At 39.3% G+C, this 19,215-nt stretch overlaps 1 protein-coding gene across 1 annotated transcript in view; it reads left to right on the top strand.

The window, feature by feature from the left end:
* STXBP6 (syntaxin binding protein 6 (amisyn)) overlaps nucleotides 1-18,993 on the top strand; it is a 78,591-nt gene extending 59,598 nt beyond the window's left edge. The window contains exons 4-5 of the mRNA XM_010134917.1: nucleotides 14,991-15,148; nucleotides 18,300-18,993. Coding sequence (XP_010133219.1) covers nucleotides 14,991-15,148; nucleotides 18,300-18,323 — 182 coding nt within the window. The 3' untranslated portion in view covers nucleotides 18,324-18,993. The remainder of the gene's footprint in view (nucleotides 1-14,990; nucleotides 15,149-18,299) is intronic.
* The last annotated feature ends 222 nt before the right edge of the window (nucleotides 18,994-19,215 follow it).

The raw sequence follows: 19,215 nt of genomic DNA, 5'->3' as shown, positions 1-19,215 counted from the left end.
TGCACTAGTGTCGACGTTTTCAGTCTGCTGTGCTTCTCTTGTTGACACAGACAGGAGAAGCTCAGTATATATCTCCCCACCATGTGGTGTCTTGTTTTCTGCTTTGACAGCATAGGTTATTTCTCTTTGGAAGGATTTCAACATCTCCTTAATCTTTCTCAGTTCCCATATTGACATAAGAATGAATAGAAGACCTTGTTTGGGTGGACTTTATTACTAACATTTAATTTTTCTTCCTGATTGGTCGGATGTTAATTTGATAAATGTATTTTAATTTGTAATTTCTATAAAATATGGGCTGCAGCTTTTTGTTCTTTTTCATTTGTTTGTGGTTTGGGGTGGGGTGCTGTATTTTTGTTTGGTAGGTGTTTTTGCTTTCTTGTAAACCTGACGTTTGAAAACACAGAACTTGCAACATGACACTTCAGTGGAAAAATAGTCAGGCTTGTTTTCTCTCTGACTCTGTTCTCACAGTTCAAACTGCCTGGCTTGTAACAGCAATAGTGTGGCCAGCAGGATGAGGGAAGTGCTTGTCCGCTGGTACTCAGCACTGGTGAGGCCACACCTTGAGTACTGTGTCCAGTTCTGGGCTTCAAGAAGGTTGTTGAGGTGCTGGAATGTGTGCAGAGAAGGGCAACAAAGCTGGTGAAGAGTCTGGAGAGCAAGTCTTACGAAGAGCAGCTGAGGGACCTGGGGTTGTTTAGCCTGGAGAAAAGGAGGCTGAGGGGAGACCTTATCACTCTCTGCAACTACCTGAAAGGAGGTTGTAGAGAGGTGGGGGTTGGTCTCTTCTCCCGTGTGACAAGTGACAAGATGAGAGGAAATGGCCTTAAGTTGCACCAGGGTAGATCTAGGTTAGTTATCAGGAAGAACTTCTTCACAGAGAGGGCTGTGAAGCATTGGAACAGGCTGCCCAGGGCAGTGGTGGAGTCCCTGTCCCTGGAGGTGTTTAACAGACGTGTGGATGTGGTGCTGAGGGACATGGTTTAGGAACCCTGGCAGTGTAGGGTGAACGGTAGGACTTGATGATATTAAAGGTCTCTTCCAACCAAATGATTCTGTGAAAACTTTATCCTTTTCAGGTAACCTGGAGTAGAACTTTGAAATTCAGCAGGCTGGTTAGGGGAATAAAACAGTAGAACAACTAAAATTGATCCTTAATGTGTTAATACATTCTAATTTTGTGTCCAACAAAAGTGAATCTACAGTAAAGAAATACTCTTAAGTATTTTGTTGCTGAACAATGTTCCCTGTGTATTTTCATCTCTCTCTTCTATATCAATTCTGTGTACATAACTTTAAAAAACGAGTCTGCTGGCAATGCTGATGGATAAAATAGCCAGTTCTAATTTTGCATAATTCTGTCTTCCATCCCCTGATTTTAACAGCCGTTCTATCCAAGCTTAATCATATATATCCAGTGTCCAAGTTTGAATAGAATGTCAGTCCCCGTTCTTTGGCTTAGAAGAAAAAGCTAGTTTCTGGGTGTCTAGCATCTTTCATCTGGTCTCTAAATGAACTCTCTAATGAAAACTTCCTTCTAGCCCAGGTTTCTAAACTGTTTAGTGTTCTAATCTGGAGGAGGTAAGTTTAAAACAGGAAGTCATAGACCATCAGTCTAGGTAGCAGATAAATAGGCAAATGTCTTCCAGGCTGCTCAAGGCATTTGAAAAATAACCCATGAAATTTAGTTACAGTGACTTGGTATTTTTGTGATTCCTTTTCATGGATTAGCATTATCATTTAATAGAAAAAACCTAAGAAATAGAACACTATATGTAGTCTTGATGATATCTTAGACCAAAGTGGTGAATTTTTTACTGTTCAGAATTACTTACAAAAGAATTGTTTGAGAATTGTCCGTTGTGGCATGACAGTATTTTCTAAGTATATAAGTTATTGATATTCTGTCTGTCTTTCTCTTCACAGTATTTAAACTCACTCATAGAATGCAAAACAGTTTGGATCTACATCACCTTCACTCACTGTAGAATTTAATGCATTGCATTACATCTGTGCAGCCGTAGAACATCTTGAGAGGAGAAGCAGCTTGGTATGGACACCACTGTTTTGATTCCCAGGAGGAATCAAATCTGAAATGGCAATCCCTAAAATCACTTAACTTACCCATTACTGAAGGTTAGAAGCTGATCCAGGTTACTAAAGACCAGTTATACTGGTTAAATGTGGTAGATCCCATGCTGCTACCAGGCTACAGACAAATTCTGTGAAGACAAATGTCTCATCTCTTTGTTCTATTAGAAAATTTTCTTCATTAAAATAATAAATAGTTGATGGGTCTATGTAATGTTTCCCATTTTCTCTCCACTGCCAGACCACTAAGAAAGTACAACAGCAAATTATTTCTTCCCCTCTTTACTCTTGTTTACATTGGACAAATATAAAATTAGTACCTTGGCTGGTTGCTGGTTTTGCTTACCAGTATATGCTCTTTGTTTGCACACCTATATAAACAATCTTCTTTCTTTCCTTTTCTGCTCCTTCCCCCCCTTTAAAGTGTTAGTGCTGAAATGATGCTTTAAAGCTGGCTATACATTTGGACAGAAGAGTATGGGAGTTCTCTCAAGTATTGACTTAAGCTTGCAGTTAGGAAAGTTACTGCTGCTCTCACCTGGACAGGTTTTTAGTAGCATATCCTTCCACTCCTGCTCGATTAAGGACGGTAATATCTTTCAGAATTTCCCTTACCCCACTGTCAGTCACCATAGCATACTCCATTCACCGTGAACTTCAGCACTAAGTTATTTAGCTGTTGTGCACCTGGACACTCTGATTGTTTTACATGATTCATGCTCAATACTGGTGCAAAAGTGAAGCAACTTTATTCCATCAGTATCTCGCTCTACTAGTAAGTAGAGTACTACCAGTAGTGTAGTTCTAGCAGTCTTGAATTCACAACATTTACTCAGGTTCTGAGCTTTGTGCAGCTGCAACAATATTACTTGCAAGACGCTGAAGAGCTAGCAGTCTGGATCTGGAATGGCTATGTAGTCCTTGCAGAAGTCTGAAGTAACAGACATGTTGTCATTTGGTCAGTCAATCCAGAAGGAGAAGCGTAGCTTGCTTTTTTAGCTTTCTTTCCAATAAATAGGTTAAACCCAGGGCTAAACCAAAAAGTGGGATGTTACCCACTAGACTTTTTTAGGGGGGGGGTGTTCTTTTTTTTTTGTTTTTGTTTTTTTTCTTTTGTGGCACTTAAAATACACCGAGCAAATCTAAAGGGCTGCCATGGCTAATGAGAGCAGAGGAAAAAATTTATCTTAGATGTCAGTAAAGCTTATCTTGATTCGTTGTTTGCAGATGAATGTTTTACAGCTGAGCAGTTAGGATTATCATTTTGCCTCCTACATTCTTTCTAATTAGTAGATCCTTTTTAAAAGGATGATGTTATGATTCATAAGGTATTTTTTCTTACTGTTAGAAATAACTTGGAAGCATCTGTGTAACTCCCAGGGTATAGATATTACTTACCTGGTAGCAGGAAGAAAATATGCTGTTTCTTTGTGTGAGAACTGAGATATATTAAGCTTGGCTTTTGTTGGCCTTGGAAGTGCAAGATTACGGATATATAAAAAGAAGTTGTATGCAGATGTAAATATCGGACTCAAGAACAATGAGGTGACAAACCAGGACATCAGGTTATATTAGCACATGTTGTTAGAGTATAAAATATTCTAGATTACTAGAATGAATGTATAGGCTACATTTCAGATGTTGTGAATCAGAAAGGCTGAGAAGTGTGGGATCATATTTAAGAGGTTTATAGAGGTTTAAAGAGTGCTTATGATCCACTGTTTGTTTTTTCTTTTTTCTTTCTGTCTTACGTGCTTTGGACAAAATGCCAAATTCGATGGATCTAAAAGTCTCTCTGCTTTAAAATAATATGCGATATTTACCTCCAGTTTCTGTTCACCGCTGTGCTTGGCCACTATTGGCATTAATGGAGATTAAAAGATTAATTTATGTCAGAAGAAATCACCTACCACTCCATCAAAACAGGAGAAGCTAGTGTATTCAGTCTAATTTGAGACGACATCTTACTCTGAAAGCTGTGTTACTTTCCTGGGCAGAATCAGTGTTTCACAAAGGTGGATCACTGATCTGTGCCTTGAGAGTAGTCTTAATGTTGCGTGATCGGTACAAGCTAAGTTGAGTGTGGGATATATACCACTTACACCACAACAGTTACCAGACTTTGGTAACTAATGCTGCTTCTGAAGGTCATAAACTTCCCAGATTCAGGTGCAAAGACCTTTGTTTACTTTCAAAAAAGGTGGACGTCCATGGAAATCCTTCTGTCCAGGTGGGGCAAGGAGACTTGTAGATTTTAAGGCTCAAATTTAAGTTGGGAAGGACATTATCCTTGAAAGATAAATAGAGAAATTGATGTTCAGATTTAAGTTCAGGTTCAAATATTTCAAAGCTATAATTCAATTAATAAATCCAATGAAGATACTACTTTCTATGAATGTTCTTTCAGATCACTTAGTCATCTCTTTTAGCTGATAATTTAAATACTGGCATTATCGAGAGAACATTCCATTCATGTGATACGGGAATTCATTAAGTTGTAAGAGGGAATTATCTTACAGGATTACAATCACAGAAATACTGCTTCTGTAATCTTGTACTTAATAACTTGAGCTGGACAGAAACCTTTTATCTGTTTGGTTCTTTTTAGCAGCAGTTTCCTTTTTTTTATTCAAAAGAGCTCCTAAACATGGCTGTCAGCACAGCACTGATGCACATGAAAGGGGGGGTAACAACCCCTTGGCAGGGAGGTGAGAGGGATGAAAAAGGAGAGGAAGAACATGTTCATCCTGTCGACCTTTATGTCAGCTGTTAGATTACAGCAGTAGTGGAAAGCCTTGGGCTAATGAAAGTCTAGGAACTGTAACTCTCTGATAATGATGATTTTAACTAAACAAATAAGCTCGGTAAGGAGAGACAGCTTACGGAAGTGTGAAGTGCCACCATCAGTTGGAACTTTATCAATCTAAATATTTTGGTTTTGAAATACCTAAGCTTCCTGAGTTAGAAGCCTGGAGTTCACTTAGTCCTTAGTTACGGTTGTGGTGGTTCTGGCAGGTCATCCCGGACACAGCTGTTCCTTGTTGTGAGCAGTTTCCATGATGATTTTAGTGGAGGAAAAGATTTCCCTTCATGCTTTCAGTGCTGTGTTGCAGTAATGAACGACACTTAATATATTATTTTTAGGCATAATTCTTTCTCCTAACAATTTATTGTTTTGGTCGCTGGATCTGGCTATTATGTGAGAGTCACCTGAGCCTTGACAGCCTAGAGGAAACTTTCAGACTGGAGAAACTTGTAACTTACTCTTTCGCCTTTTCCTTGGAAAAAACCCAGTCCCTTTCTAGGTAGTTGAATTCTGGTCCCACAAGTGCCAGGTAAAGAACTTGACCTTCCTATGGTCACTTCCATCATTCTGAAGTGTTGCTTTCTATGGTTGAGTAGTTTGGAGGGTGGTGGAGAAGGTGACTTTTGCAAAGTGCTCTCTAAATAGTCAGATACAAGCTGATTTTCATTATTGACAGTAGCTGATCAAAACAGATGGAAGAAATGTGTGCAGTTCACAGAGAAAACATTTGGATATAGTTATACCAGACCTGGGCAGCTGGGATGTTGCTAAAAGATTGCCCTTAAATGTATAACTCCTAGATTGCCAGACCACATTCACCCTGAGGGCAGCTGCTTTTGTGCAGCCAGGCAGTCTGAGACACTGACGAGTTCAAACCATTGCTCTTGTCTGGCTCCATCCTGACCTTCACCTTCAGTCTTCTTCAGCTGTGCTCTGCAGAAGTCACGTTGACATGCTGCTTTCAGGTTTTGGTCAGCTAATGGCCTGCTGTGTTTCGTGCTACGTGATTTTCTTTAGTTTGCGTGGTTCTGGTTAGGATATATTGAAATAGGGGAGTTAAACAGCAGAGATCATCCAGATGAATGTACTTGGTGTGTTTGAAAGTAATGTTATTTGGCCAGCCAAAAGTGGGGTTGGTTCTGTTCTTAGAGATGGTTATGAAAGGAATTAATTTGAGATGATATGTGCAGATACTCTTTGTCTCATGAAATCCCTAAAGCCATAAATAGTTGGAGACTTATGAAATATACTAGAGAAGTATCACCGTATACTTACTATATTTATTTATTGCTCCATAACTCTTTTGAAAGCATCTGCTGATTCTTGTAATTTTCTTAAATGTCCATCAATTTTTGTGAAACAACATCTTCAGGAGTTTTCTTGGAACGTAATGAACAGTAAAACTGTATCAGACTAAAATCTGTTTAGCCTAGTACTTTGATAGCAGTGATCTCCTTAATTTATGGTTTGGCAAGTAAAATCACTAAGTTCCAGTGCTTTTGGGGAGGGGGGGTTACACATCCCAAAGGGAAGGTTTAAAGCATTTAAACAGGTTAAAGCATTGTTGTCTGAAGGAGGTCAAACAGCTGGCTTTAATACAGTTCCTACCTGCAGCTAGGTTGCTTAAACTGAAGGTAACATTTAATAACACAAGCATAAGATGTGTTACTATGGGCAAACGCTACTAACTCAGGATTGAGACTTTCTGTCACTTGTTCAAGAGTGGCGAGTTCAAAGTAATGTTGCAAGAATCATCCAATTTCTACTATATTCAGAAACAGTTATATTTTTTTCTGTGTGGTAAATCCCAGCTCTCAGCATTGATGATGGAGTTTTGCAGTGATGCTACTTGTACTCTAGTAGATTTGGGAGAGGTTTAGGGAAGCCTTGTGTCAAGGGTGCTCATGGGCTGCAAACTGCAGAACCTGGTTACCTGCAAGCTGTAAGTGGAAACTTTTAGCACTGCCAGTAGAAACCTTTAGCTGGAAGAAGTACGTATTCCCACACACTAGCCTACACTAGAGGATTTTCTCCACCTCAGTTTCCTGCTGCTAGAGCCACGTTATCTTCAGGTTTAGCATAACAAACATTATCTCTGCCAGAGAGATAACCTGTTACAATAGCAGCCTTTCACTGACAGAAAGACTCAAAAGAACATTAGGTTAAAAAAAAAAAAAAGGTTGTGACTGGAAAGAGCTATCATGCTGATAGATTTGATATTTTTTTTCTCCAGTCTTTTGAAACTTTTTAAAGAAATAGTTGAATGGGTTTTGTATGAAGGAAATAACTGCCAGTCTTTGCCATAATTATGGGTAGGTGTTTTTCAAAACTTCTTATGAAATCTGAGATGATGGATGAAAAAGATCTGACATTTTAAACAGACAAACAGAAATAAAATCCACCAAAAAAACCTCCACAAAACGAAAATGCTCCCAAAGAACCTAAACCACTTCTACTTACTACACAAGTGACTGTGGTAATTTTTAACAAGCCTGGAATTTGAAAATTAGTGCTTAACATGACAACTAAGATAGCATCCAACATGAAGAGCCATACTGCGGGTTGGACGGAAGATTAAATGAAGTTTTCATGAGCTTGAGTCCTATTTGCATGTGTAGAGATGCGTTGGTATTTAACGGTTATTTGAACCAGGTAATAGTTCTGGCATAGTGCTGAAAACTTCAATTGCTAGTTAACTTGAAACATGATTTTTATCTTTGTAAAGCTATTGAGCAAATCCTTCTGAAAAACTGTGGACGCACAGAGGGCACGGAATACCGACACCAGGAGATTTGTTAAACGCAAATTGTTCTCAAACAGCTTTTCTTCTGTCATGAAGAGACTGGCTCAGTGGATGGGGGAGAGCAGCAATATCTTTTTCCTTGACTTCAAGGCCTTCAACCCTGTCTCCTCTATCTCAACAGCACAGCAAAGCTGGGGAAATATAAACTAGATGGGGGGCAGCAAGGTAGTCATTTAAGTGAGCACCAAGGTCCATGCTATTTCACATTAACAGCCTGGGTGACAGGGTGAAATGCTAAGAGACCCCTAAGAAATTAATGATGGGTTTTTTAAGGGAAAAGGTAACTTTATTGTATTTCTGAAGTTAATTTAAAAATAGATGTATTATCTTTAAATACTTGACCTGAAATTGCTGTTTATCTGGAGCATTTTTCCCATAGTTAGGTAACTTGCCAGTAAGAGGTTTAGAACTTGTGAACACATGCTCAAAATATTAGTAAGCTTTTTTCTTTGTACTGTTCTTTACAATTTAATCAGATTTTATATATGTATATGGAGTCTAATAATAATCATTGGTATGAAGGGTTAGAAAACTCCTGTAACAAAGTAATTTAAAGCTGGTCTGCTGTAAGTCAAAAGGAACATTATTAATTTTAAGTGGAAATTAAAAAGGTGATTTATCTTCAAAATCTTCTTTTGAAGCTATATTCTGCCTTTGTCACCTCCATTTTTAAGAGTGATGAGAGAAACTGGAAAGTAGTCTTAATTCCTAGCTATAATTAGAAACACAGTCTTAAGGCTTCGTTCACTATTCTTTGTCAGGAAACGCAGAATTTATATTCATCTCTTCCCCAATTAGTGTTTTTTGCATTTGGTTTTTGTCAATTTAAACTGTTTTTTCAGTAAGTGTTTTGAAGTAACTTGGGAAGGGGAATAATACTGTGCTGTAGAGCATCTTCCCTGCTTCAGACCACTTACCCACTTACAACAACGCATCTCTGTGATGCTTTTTACAAGGATATGCTCATTCTTCTTTGTTCAGCACCTTTCTCTTCTCCTTAGAGCTCTTTAGTTTTGTATTGGGATTTTAACTGTTTAGTGCTTTTGGTTCTTAAGTGGTAAGTGCAGAGGAAGTTCACAAAACACAAAATAGTGAAGGAGGAAAAAAACATTCTTTGTATTTACAATCGGTGTTTCCAAACTTCTGTTGAACTTCTAGTGGCACCAGCAGATCTGAGTGTAAATAGTATGCGTAGGCATATAGAACAGTTATGTTGCGACAGAGGTGATCTTGTTAATGAGCTGATCGTCATTAAGCTTTTAACCTGTATTCAGTGACACGGCTCCGGTTTATGCAGTGGGAACCATAAATATCTGGGTTTTTAAATAAGGTTGTTCATGTGATAGATGGAACTTCTTATCATAGCTAATTGCATTTCAGAAGGTAGTTGGTAAGTGCTGTGTTAATGAGTATACAATTAGAAAGTAAATGCTTGCATTTACGAATCAGTCGCTGTAAAGTTAAGATGTGCAGATAAATCCCTGCATCGCACTGAAGTACATTTGATACGGCTCATAGAGAATGCAATGAACCTTTTATGAACGTGTGTTAAAAGAAATCATTCAAACTAAATGATAGTATCCCTAGAGAGCAATTAGTTTCTTCCACAAATAGACTGGTTCTCGTGCTGATTGATGATAGTATCTCGGTAGCTTATGGGTACTGGGTATGGTGGGCTAAAGATGTACTTTTCTCTTGTGCATGATAAAACGCCTAAAGCGCTGTCACCTGAGTTCATGGGCTGCAAGACCCTGATGGAGCTTGTGATTATAAGAACCAAAATTTAAAAAACTAGCCTGACAGGAGCTACAGTGCTTCCTGCCAAATGTTATTTCTTTATTTTTTATGTCCATAAGCAAGTAATACTTCTATAATCACTGGTCTAAAGCACTCACTCAAGGGCTGTTTCCCTTGTGCTATTTCTGCACCTTTGGGCCCCAGTACCATTATGTATGATTATACAGGTCACTAACTGGATTTTCTGAGGACAGAGAGGCGTTTTAATTACAAAAGTTTGTATTTTGCTACAGCAAAGACAATAAAATGTAGAATTTGCAGAGCAAATTGGATTACCAAGCTCTGTAGCTATTGATTGATTTGGAAATCTGCGTATTCCTTCTTCTGGATAGACAAATTCAGGTAATAGTAAAAAAAAAAAAAAAGCTATATTAGAAATGACCTTGCTAAGCCACTTGTTTGAGAAACTGAAAATAAGTTAGCAGTATGTTTCTGTGCTTTTGTATATAGCTAAATTATACTGAAGAAACTCACTGAATCAAGTTTGATTTGTTTAGCTTCAAGCTGAAGTTGGCCTAAAGGTACTAGAAGTTAATATTAACCTAATACTTTATATTAAGCTCAGTATAAATGCATATTTTCCCCATGTCATCTGGCAATATTTACTTCACTTAGTGAGTCTGCAAATACTGTTGGAGAGTGAAAAGCTGTGTACTTGTCCTTAATAGAGTCTTCAGAACAGTCTGTTTAATGACAAAAAATGTAAACTCTTCTATTTTCATGTGTATTTGAAAGAGAAGCACATCATTTTGGTTGGAAGAGACCTTTAAGATCATCAAGTCCAACCGTTAACACTGCCGAGTCTCTTCTAAATCATGTCTCGGCACCACATCTACCTCCAGGGTATTTAAATATCTGAGGTCTCAACTGTTAGAATCTGTACTGCAGAGCTGTAGGAAGATATGTATGCACTCCAAAAATGCAGTGTTCACTGTGTAGCTTAGCAAAAGCAACAACACAAGCATGCAACTCGTTCTACTTACAGTGAAGACTGTAGCCATGCAAAATTTGAGATCAGAGGCCCTTGAACATCTTAGGAATAATGCAAGTGCTTTCCTATTAAAACCAACTCAGATCATCAGCTGACCAGTAACTGTACTATTTTGTGGTGTTTACCTCATCTTGCAAGTGCTACAAAATCTCTCTCCTGAGAAGTATGTGAGTCTAGTTGGAGCCCTTAGCTAGCGGTGTTCCCTTGGGATCAGTACTGGGTCCAGTCTTGTTCAAGTATTCATCAGTGACCTGGAAGAAGGGCTGGAGCGCACCTCAGCAACTTTGATGATACAAACTGGAGATAGTGGCTGATGCACTGAAAGGCCATGCTGCCTTTCAGCAAGACTTGAATAGGCTGGAGAGTTGAGTGGAGAGGATCAAACTGAAGTTCAACGAAGGCAACTGTAAGGCCCTGCACCTGGGGAGGAATAACCCCATGCAGCAGTACAGGTTAGGGGTTGACCTGCTGGAAAGCAGCTCTGCAGAGAAGGACATGGGAGTCCTGGCAGACAAGTTAACCATGAGCCAGCAATGTGCCCTTGTGTCCAAGAAGGCCAGTGGTATCCTGGGATGCATTAAGAGGAGTGAGGCCAGCTGGTCAAGGGAGGTTCTCCTCCCCCTCTACTCCACCCTAATGGGGCCACATCTGGAGTATTGTATCAAGTTCTGTGCTCCTCAGTTCAGAGAGACAAGGAGAGTCCAGCTACAAAGATGATGAGGTGACTGGAGCATCCCTCTCATATGAAGAAAGGCTGAGAGACCTGGGTCTTTTTAACCTGGAGAAGACTGAGAGGAGATCAATGCTTATAAACATTTAAAGGGCAGGTGCCAGGAGGATGGGGCCAGACTCTTTTCAGTGGCGCCCGGTGACAGGACAAGAGGCAATGGGCACACACTGGAGCACAGGAAGTTCTATCTCAACATGAGAAAGAAATTGTTTGCTTTGAGGGTGGCAGAGGACTGGAATGGGCTGCCCAAAAAGATTGTGGAGTCTCATTCTCTGGAGATATTCAAAACCCACCTGGATGCAATTCAGTACAACCTGCTCAAGGTGAACCTGCTTTAGCAGGGGGGTTGGACTAGATGGTCTCTGGAGGTTCCTTCCAACCTCTAATATTCTGTGATTCGTGGAGGAGCTTGTAGATAAGAAGTTCTGAAATTTCTCAGACTCTTTGGGGGAGGTGGGGAGGAGGGTGTGAAACAGAAAAAAAAAAAAAAAACCCTAAACAAAACAAGGTGGTTAACAGCAGTTGTCGTGTCTTTGGTAAAAACTAAGCAAACATGGAAAACAGTATTTCCAGACTCTAGGAAGATGATGTTGATTGTCATGTTTTGGCTTAAGTTTGTATGTAAGTAGGTACAGTTCAGGCAGTTTTGTTGTTCAGTCATGGAACAAACTTCTCTGGAGATCTTGAATTGTAGGAATTATCCTGTGAAGAACAGCTTAGAAATTTTGCGGGTTATAGGTGATTTGTTCATAGATTGTCCAATACATCCAGTACAAGGGTTGCTATTCTTGCAGTGATACTAATGCAAGGACAAGGCATAGTCAGTCGTATGGGAAACTGCCTACGCATGCTCTAGAAATGCACTGGTGAAATTCAATAGACTACTGACTCGTGGGTTTCTGTGGTGCTCGTAGATGAGAGTTGATTTTTTTTTTTATTATTATTTCACTGATTTTTTTTTTATTACTTCACTGACAGTCTGTTGGAAAAGATTCTCCAAAAGTAGTTCTCCAAAGCAATGTCAGAATAACAGCTTCTGCAAGTCACTGCCTATAGAAAAATACAGCAGATCTTACATGGGGAGAATACGGTACTATATTAGCTAGAAAGAAAAACAATTGTTATCATTGTGCCAAACTCCCAAGCTCGTTCTTCTCTGCTGAAAACAATGTGAAGAAACAGATATCAATCTTTGACCACAAATCCTGATATTTTCAGGAATATAGAAAACACAGAATATTTTCATGCTGCAGTTTCCTACTGACAGACAGAAGGTCAGCCATCTGCGTCAACTGCTGCTCCCCAACACGTGTGAGGACTTCAGCAGACGCTTAGTTTTATAAAGCTCTCCATGTACCCTGCTTCCCTTGAATGCAGCAGAACGTTTGTGATCCTGTAAAGCAACAACAGGGTTAATCTGCTGTTGAGAGCTTTTAAAACTCTTCTAGTAGAAAACTAACACTGGTTTATACAAGAGGTTAAAGCCTTTAGATCACACCACCAAAAAACCCCAAAACTGTTTCCAGTGTGATGTTGCCCAGTACATGTATTTATTGGAAAAGTTACCTGAGCAGAAGCCAAAATAACCTCCTAAGAACTGGCTTTAAATGAGTGGTGTATGAACAAAACAACAATGGACTGAAAAAATCTTAGTGTATGCTGTTTCACTTCAAAGTTGTTCAGTTTTATTATCGTACTCCTCAGTGTCTGAAGAGAGACCACTTGAAAATATAGTTTCATTTCTTTTCTCTGCAGATTCCAACTCACGGTATTCTCAGGTATTTGTCTTCAGCATTGATGCCATTTGTTCTTTTCCTTTTCTAAACAAAGCCTCTTTATTCTATGCCACAACAGGAAAAAAAACCCAAACCCTTAGCTGTTCCACATCCTATTCATCCATTATTTTTAATTACTGATGTGAAAAGTGTAACAATATTGGTATATAGGAGGCCAGGGTGCCCTTTGCTTGGTATTTCTCATTTTGACTCATCGTCTGAGTCATCGTGTGTAGGTTCTTGGGTTCCTCCCCCACCTCCATATTTTGACACTAGTTATGTTTTAGTTTAATAAAATTTTAGGGCAGTTTTTAATCTCCAAGAGTTCCTGCACCTGCAGCTTGCACTGTTGTTCCACCGGCTACTCGGGACAACCTTCAGTTTCACTCTGTCTGTTTGATGTTTCTAAGGAAGGAGTGTTATCTGTAAAATGAGCCTGGTCTTTTGTTCTTTTTCCTTATGAACCTAATAGCAAAATAACCCTTCAAATCTATGTTTGGGGTTTGTTTTTTAAGCTGGAAATATTTTTGAAGTAGACACACTTTCCAGATTAAGGATAAAAGCATGAGGTTTGTGTTTATTTTTACGTGTCTTTGTGTGTCTGTAAGAACAGCAGACTTTGTTGTAACAGCAGATTTACTGTAGTGCTCAGGTCAGCTTCATGTCTTGAACTAGTTCTGTACCTTTACCAGCCTTTTGCATTTCAAAATGTTATGTATTTGGTTTCAGTGCTGTCAGAAAAGGGTCTGTGTGATACAAAATTTGGAGCAGCTTAGAAAACTGGCAGTGACCATGTGCCTAGTGGTTAATACCCCGTCTCTACTGGCTTTCTGGCTCTTACGCTGCCTTTATATATGTGTCCAGTCAACAAATGCTAGGTAACAAATTCCCTGAAAGGTGCATTAAGTTTTAAAGCTTGTGGAAGACACCAAGAGACTACTGTGTTGTGAAAAGCTGAAATTTTTTACTAGTCCTTTTGCTGAAAAGGTGAAAGGATATGACAAAATGACGGGGTTTTTGTCCTACATGTATTTTAATACATACCAATTCATACTGATAACATGTAATTTTCTCTGAAGAGTTTTCAGTTTGTACCATAGTTCATATTATAAACATTCATCAGCAGTATATCCCAGAAAGAGGATAATCCCTTCTGTTGAGAAGCAGCATAGAAAGGGGTACTGGAAGGAGTGAGAGTTAAAAAGGGATAAATGTAGACGAGAAATGCAGTTCTCTTGAAAACCTGAAGAAAGTACTTGTTTCAAGTAGTTTCAAGGAAGTTCAAACTCAAACCAGGAAGTTTTAGCTCAAACCAGGACACTACTACATTGTGGTCCAGAGCAGAAACGGAAAAGCTGCTGAGTCGGTTTGGATGGTAAAGCTAAAGGCTTAGAAGGTACCAAGCCTTAAGGTTTAAATAAAGTACGTTGTCATATGAAACATGGCCTGTGCTCCACACGGAGAAGGGTCAATGGTAGGGAGATCAGAGCAGCATAAAGTAACTGTAGTAATAGTGTTTTGGATGCACTTAAATTAAAATATTATAATAATTATAATATGGAAAAAATGGTGGATTCGTACAGATCTGTGCTGCAGAGCCCATCATTTATTCTCTAGAAAATAGCGTAACTTCCAAATAAAGTTTATCTATATTAACATGAGTGTTGTGAAGAAGCGGTGTGCACTTGTGAACAGCCTCATTTATTGAGTGGAATAGCTTCATGAAATGATACATGAGCATAAGGCTTAAAAATACGATGTAGCTAAGTTACGTCTACTGCTTCCTTATATTATCCAAGTATTACTTTACAATATGGTTTATAATTTACTAATAATATGGTTTGAGCGAGAAAATAATAGCTTATTCAAAATGTAACTAGATAAACCAGCAGGTAACGCATCAGCTCTAGAACATTATAAATGAAAATAATTGTATTTAATACAAAGCATATACATACACTTGGGTGTTCTAATGGTTTCTTTCCGTCTTGCAGGGAACAGCATACTGCATTCAGCAGCAGACAGTGTGACAAGTGCAGTACAGAAGGCAAGTCAGGCTTTGAATGAGCGTGGTGAAAGGCTAGGTCGGGCAGAAGAAAAGACAGAGGAGCTGAAAAACAGCGCTCAGCAGTTTGCAGAGACTGCACACAAGGTAAGATTTTGGTGGGGCAAGGCTTGACCGTGGGTCAGAGCCACGCATTCCTGTATTGCCAGGGAAGGCAGCTCCAGAAAGAATTGTGGTCAGTCGCTGTTTACAGACAGCTGGCTGTTTTCCTTGATGCTGTTCCTCACATGGCAGTGTTCTGGTTTGCCGCTGCTTCTGCCATTTGCTGCATTGCCACTTGCAACTACTTATCTTCACCTTCCTGAAGCACATTTCAAACCCATCTTCCCACTGCTGTTTGGAACTATTCCTCATGCAATGGGCAGCAGTATGGTGAAATTGTTGTTAATCCCCTTCGCTGTGCCTGTTTCTGCAGAGCTGCCTTTTTACGTCTGGAGATGTTATTTATAAGGATTTTCCAGAACTGTTCAGTCTCAGGAATGTATGGACATTGTATGTTCTTGGTGGACAGTATTGATAAGTACTACGCCTGTTGCTTCTGCACGTGCATAATGGTGCTAGGCTTACATCTCAGTGACAGAAGTTCTAGGCGTCCTCAGCATTCGATTTGGTGGCTGTGTTAACACGTACCATAGCAAAAAGTTTTCTGCACGTGAGCAACCATTTTAGCACTTAGGTTTGGTAGCTTTGCTGCTTAGGACACGTGTTAGGCTTATGCCAAACAGTGCCTGGCTGCTGCATTACTACTACGAATCCTGGATGGATATCTCACAGTTCTATACAATCTTCAGTCTTAACGCAGTCTTCAAAATGTTACAAAACAACTTATTTTAATTTTTACCATGATAATCCTCTGCTTTGTGGTTAATTTTGATCAGCTTGGGTCAGCTTAGTGGAATGAGCATGGTATGAGCCTGCTCTTGGACTCTGCCGATAGCACTACCTTCTTTTCTCCCCACCCCCAATGATGATACCTGTGGGAACTCAGAAAACCAACTGTACAGGGCAGCTACCTCTGCTCCTAGGACGGGGGGGAACAGGTTTGCTGCTTTGGAGTAAAGCATAGCGTGATGCTTGGAAAAATGAAAAATGCCTCTGGTTGTTGGGCTACTATGAATCTTGATTAAGATTTGAGTAGGTTTCATTAATGTGTGTTGCCCTTTCACCTTCCACATGTGCAGAACAGCAGTTCGACAGATGAAGACATGCTGTGAACAGGAACAAACAGTTCTATTGGGAAAATCTTATTAAAAAAAAAAATCAGGATTATTGCATGCAGTATTGTAATAAAAATGCCATCCTTGATAGGCTGTGCCGTGTTTACAAGTAATTTACAAAATCCTGATATAATAATTTAAAACAGAAATTGAGGGGAAGCACAGCAGGAGTGGTGGAGAAGCTAAAACATCCACAATGCCAATATTCTTATCAAATAAAAAATATAGGGCAATTCTCAATCAGGACTTTGTAGCTAGTCATTTGAGTTTATATGTCTCTATGGCAGAAAGCGAGAACAGTTTCTGCAGTAAATGTTGAAGTGATGCAGAATCGAAAAGGATAGTCTCTGTTTGGGCTGTGTGATGGCCTGAGATGTATGAAACCTTCCTGCCAGTCCAGTTCTACAGATCACCAGTCTTCCCCAGATCAGCGTGAGGGACCATGTGCTCTTGAAGCTATGCCGGTTACCAGCTGCCTGAATCAGGAGTGTGACAGTCTTTCAGTGGATGGCTGGTGGTTAAGGATTTGTACTTAATGCTTGGGGTTTTAACGAGAAAGTAGCATCTTTGTGTTTGAAGAAAACAAAACATGGTTTAGTTCTTAGAAGACTGTAAATGAAGACTTGTCTTAATGATTGTAAGGCTAACTTAGTAAAAACGGGTTTATAACATTTTTCTTCAAATTTTTCTGTATTGGTGCTCCAGGTCTTGAATTGTATCTTAGAGGTGCAGTAGTCCTGCAGTGCCTCTACTATTATCTCACAGAAACGTATAGGGCAGCCACCCAGTAATGTATTATGTTAGCGAGACTGTTGGTTTATCGTGGTGTGCTGTGGTTTGCAAGAGTTTTGGTGGGATTTTGGTGGAGAATTTGGGAGTAAGTATAATATTGTTTACTGTTAATATTCCTCTGGTTAAATCTTAGAGGGGCAGCTGCTACTCACACCTTAGATGTTGTTTGTACATAAAAGAAAACACTTTACTCCAATGAAACCAGAAAAGCAAAGACCAGCTGAGTGCTGCTTCAATGGCAAAATCGTACCTTTGTGGCAAACCAGTGACAGTGAAGAGAAAGGCACCAGCTTGAACTTACTGGTATTTGTGAACACTTTGTGCAGCAAAGCAGAGTTCCCATTTTAGTTGCTTTAGAGTTGCCTTCAGCAAAACAGAAAAAGTCCTCTGAAATATTGTCAGCCCATAATTAATTTCACCGCTGTAGTATCATGGCTTGATACAAATTTCTTACAGCTTAATTTGTATGTCTGGACATTACTTCAGCTGTATGTCAGGTTGCTTGAAGCATTTCACTGGTAGCAGATGAGGAAATTTTAACTGCCCCTACCAATTCTGGTTTCTAGGTAACTTCCTAGAGCATTGACTCCTTTCAGCTTTGTATAGCGTGCTATTATCTACAGATATCAAATTTTTACTTATACAGAGCTAAGTTTTTTTGCTTTGTTTGCCAAAGTCGTTTGGTGTACACTTTTTGTACAGGATTCAACTCACTTTAGCTCTTTCTTCTCCCTCTCATTCCCAATTTTAAGTCCATTTCTGAATTATTTGGAACGGAAATAATCAGTAATCACAGAGGAAAAGCAATCAATCCTTGATTCTTTGTCATTATGTAGTGGCACAGCTGCTGAAGAGGTGTTTTAAATTACTTGTCCGTCATTTCTGATTGTATTTAACAACTCAAATCATGTCCATTTTTTTAAGTGTGTCTTTGTTTCTAGCTCCTCGCTCTAGACTTCTTTACAGATAGCAAAATAATGGAACATTAGGAAACACAGCTTTGAAAGCAGATAAATCCTGCCTCCTCAGCATAGCAAAGGGAGGCTTTGCCTTCCTGTCACGGCAGAGGGAACAACTCTGCATATCTGTGTGCAAAGGAGTCATGGACTTCAGGCATCTTTTGGAGAACTCGCTTGACAAGCGTTTCTGATCCAGACTAGCCACATTAGCTTGATACAGCTGTCGCTACATGTGTTCTCTCTTTAATTCACTTTTTCTTTATTTTTCAGCTTGCCATGAAGCACAAATGCTGAGATAGTGCCCAAAGTTGAAATCTTCCCGAGAGAAACTGGAAAGGCTACGTTCAGCAGTTCTTACAGGAGATCCAGACTTCTGTGTGCTTTTTTTTCTTCCAGTTCAGTGGAGACGCATCCTTTCAGTTTCTGTGCAGGAAAAAGTGTTGCATCTCTACCTTTTTTGACTTACTTTTGTTCCTCTTTTGTAATATTGCTACACAGTCCTGCAGTACTTTCTACCTGTATTTCGGTTGTTACAGGAGTGAAAGCAAACAGGTGAACTGGACCAAATGACAAGCTGATCAGGATTAAAATAGTAATATTCTTCCCCATTTGTACAGAAAATTATTTAACTGATTGTGGACGTATGTGTGGAAATAAAATCCAAAGAAGGGGTCTACTTGTCTTTGTTTTGTGTGGCATCAGCAGGATATGAGTGTTGGAATTAAACGCTTGGGGTTGTAACTATAGTAGAGAATAGACAGCTTTGTCCTGGGGAACAGCAAAACGTGTTTCTTGTGCCCAGTGTAGAAAGTTTTGCATGTGCCGTCACCAGCATTCAGAAGCGCGTGTCTGAATTTCGTAGAGAAATCTGTTACCAGTGCTGTGTTTGGAATATTTCTGTTCTCCCTTCTGGATTGATTATTTGAATACTGAAATGAAACCTACAGAATGTATGCTTGATGTTCCAAACTTGAGGGGGAAAAGTAATTTTTACATCTATAGACACACAGCTGTGCCTCGAACACAATCTGAAATTCAGCAATCTGTTAGAAAAAACATTTCATTTTCTGTTTACCTGTGATTCTATGGCTAAAGGTCTATGTAAACAAGAATGCAAAGACCTGGGAAAATGAGAATGCACCATTTTCCAACTCATCTGTTTTCCATAAATTCTACAGTAAGAATT

This window comes from Buceros rhinoceros, unplaced genomic scaffold, assembly GCF_000710305.1.
Source record: "Buceros rhinoceros silvestris isolate BGI_N320 unplaced genomic scaffold, ASM71030v1 scaffold2624, whole genome shotgun sequence".
NCBI lineage: Eukaryota > Metazoa > Chordata > Aves > Bucerotiformes > Bucerotidae > Buceros > Buceros rhinoceros.
The sequence above is the reverse complement of the archived record's forward strand: the minus strand, read 5'-3'. Positions and strand labels throughout refer to the sequence as shown.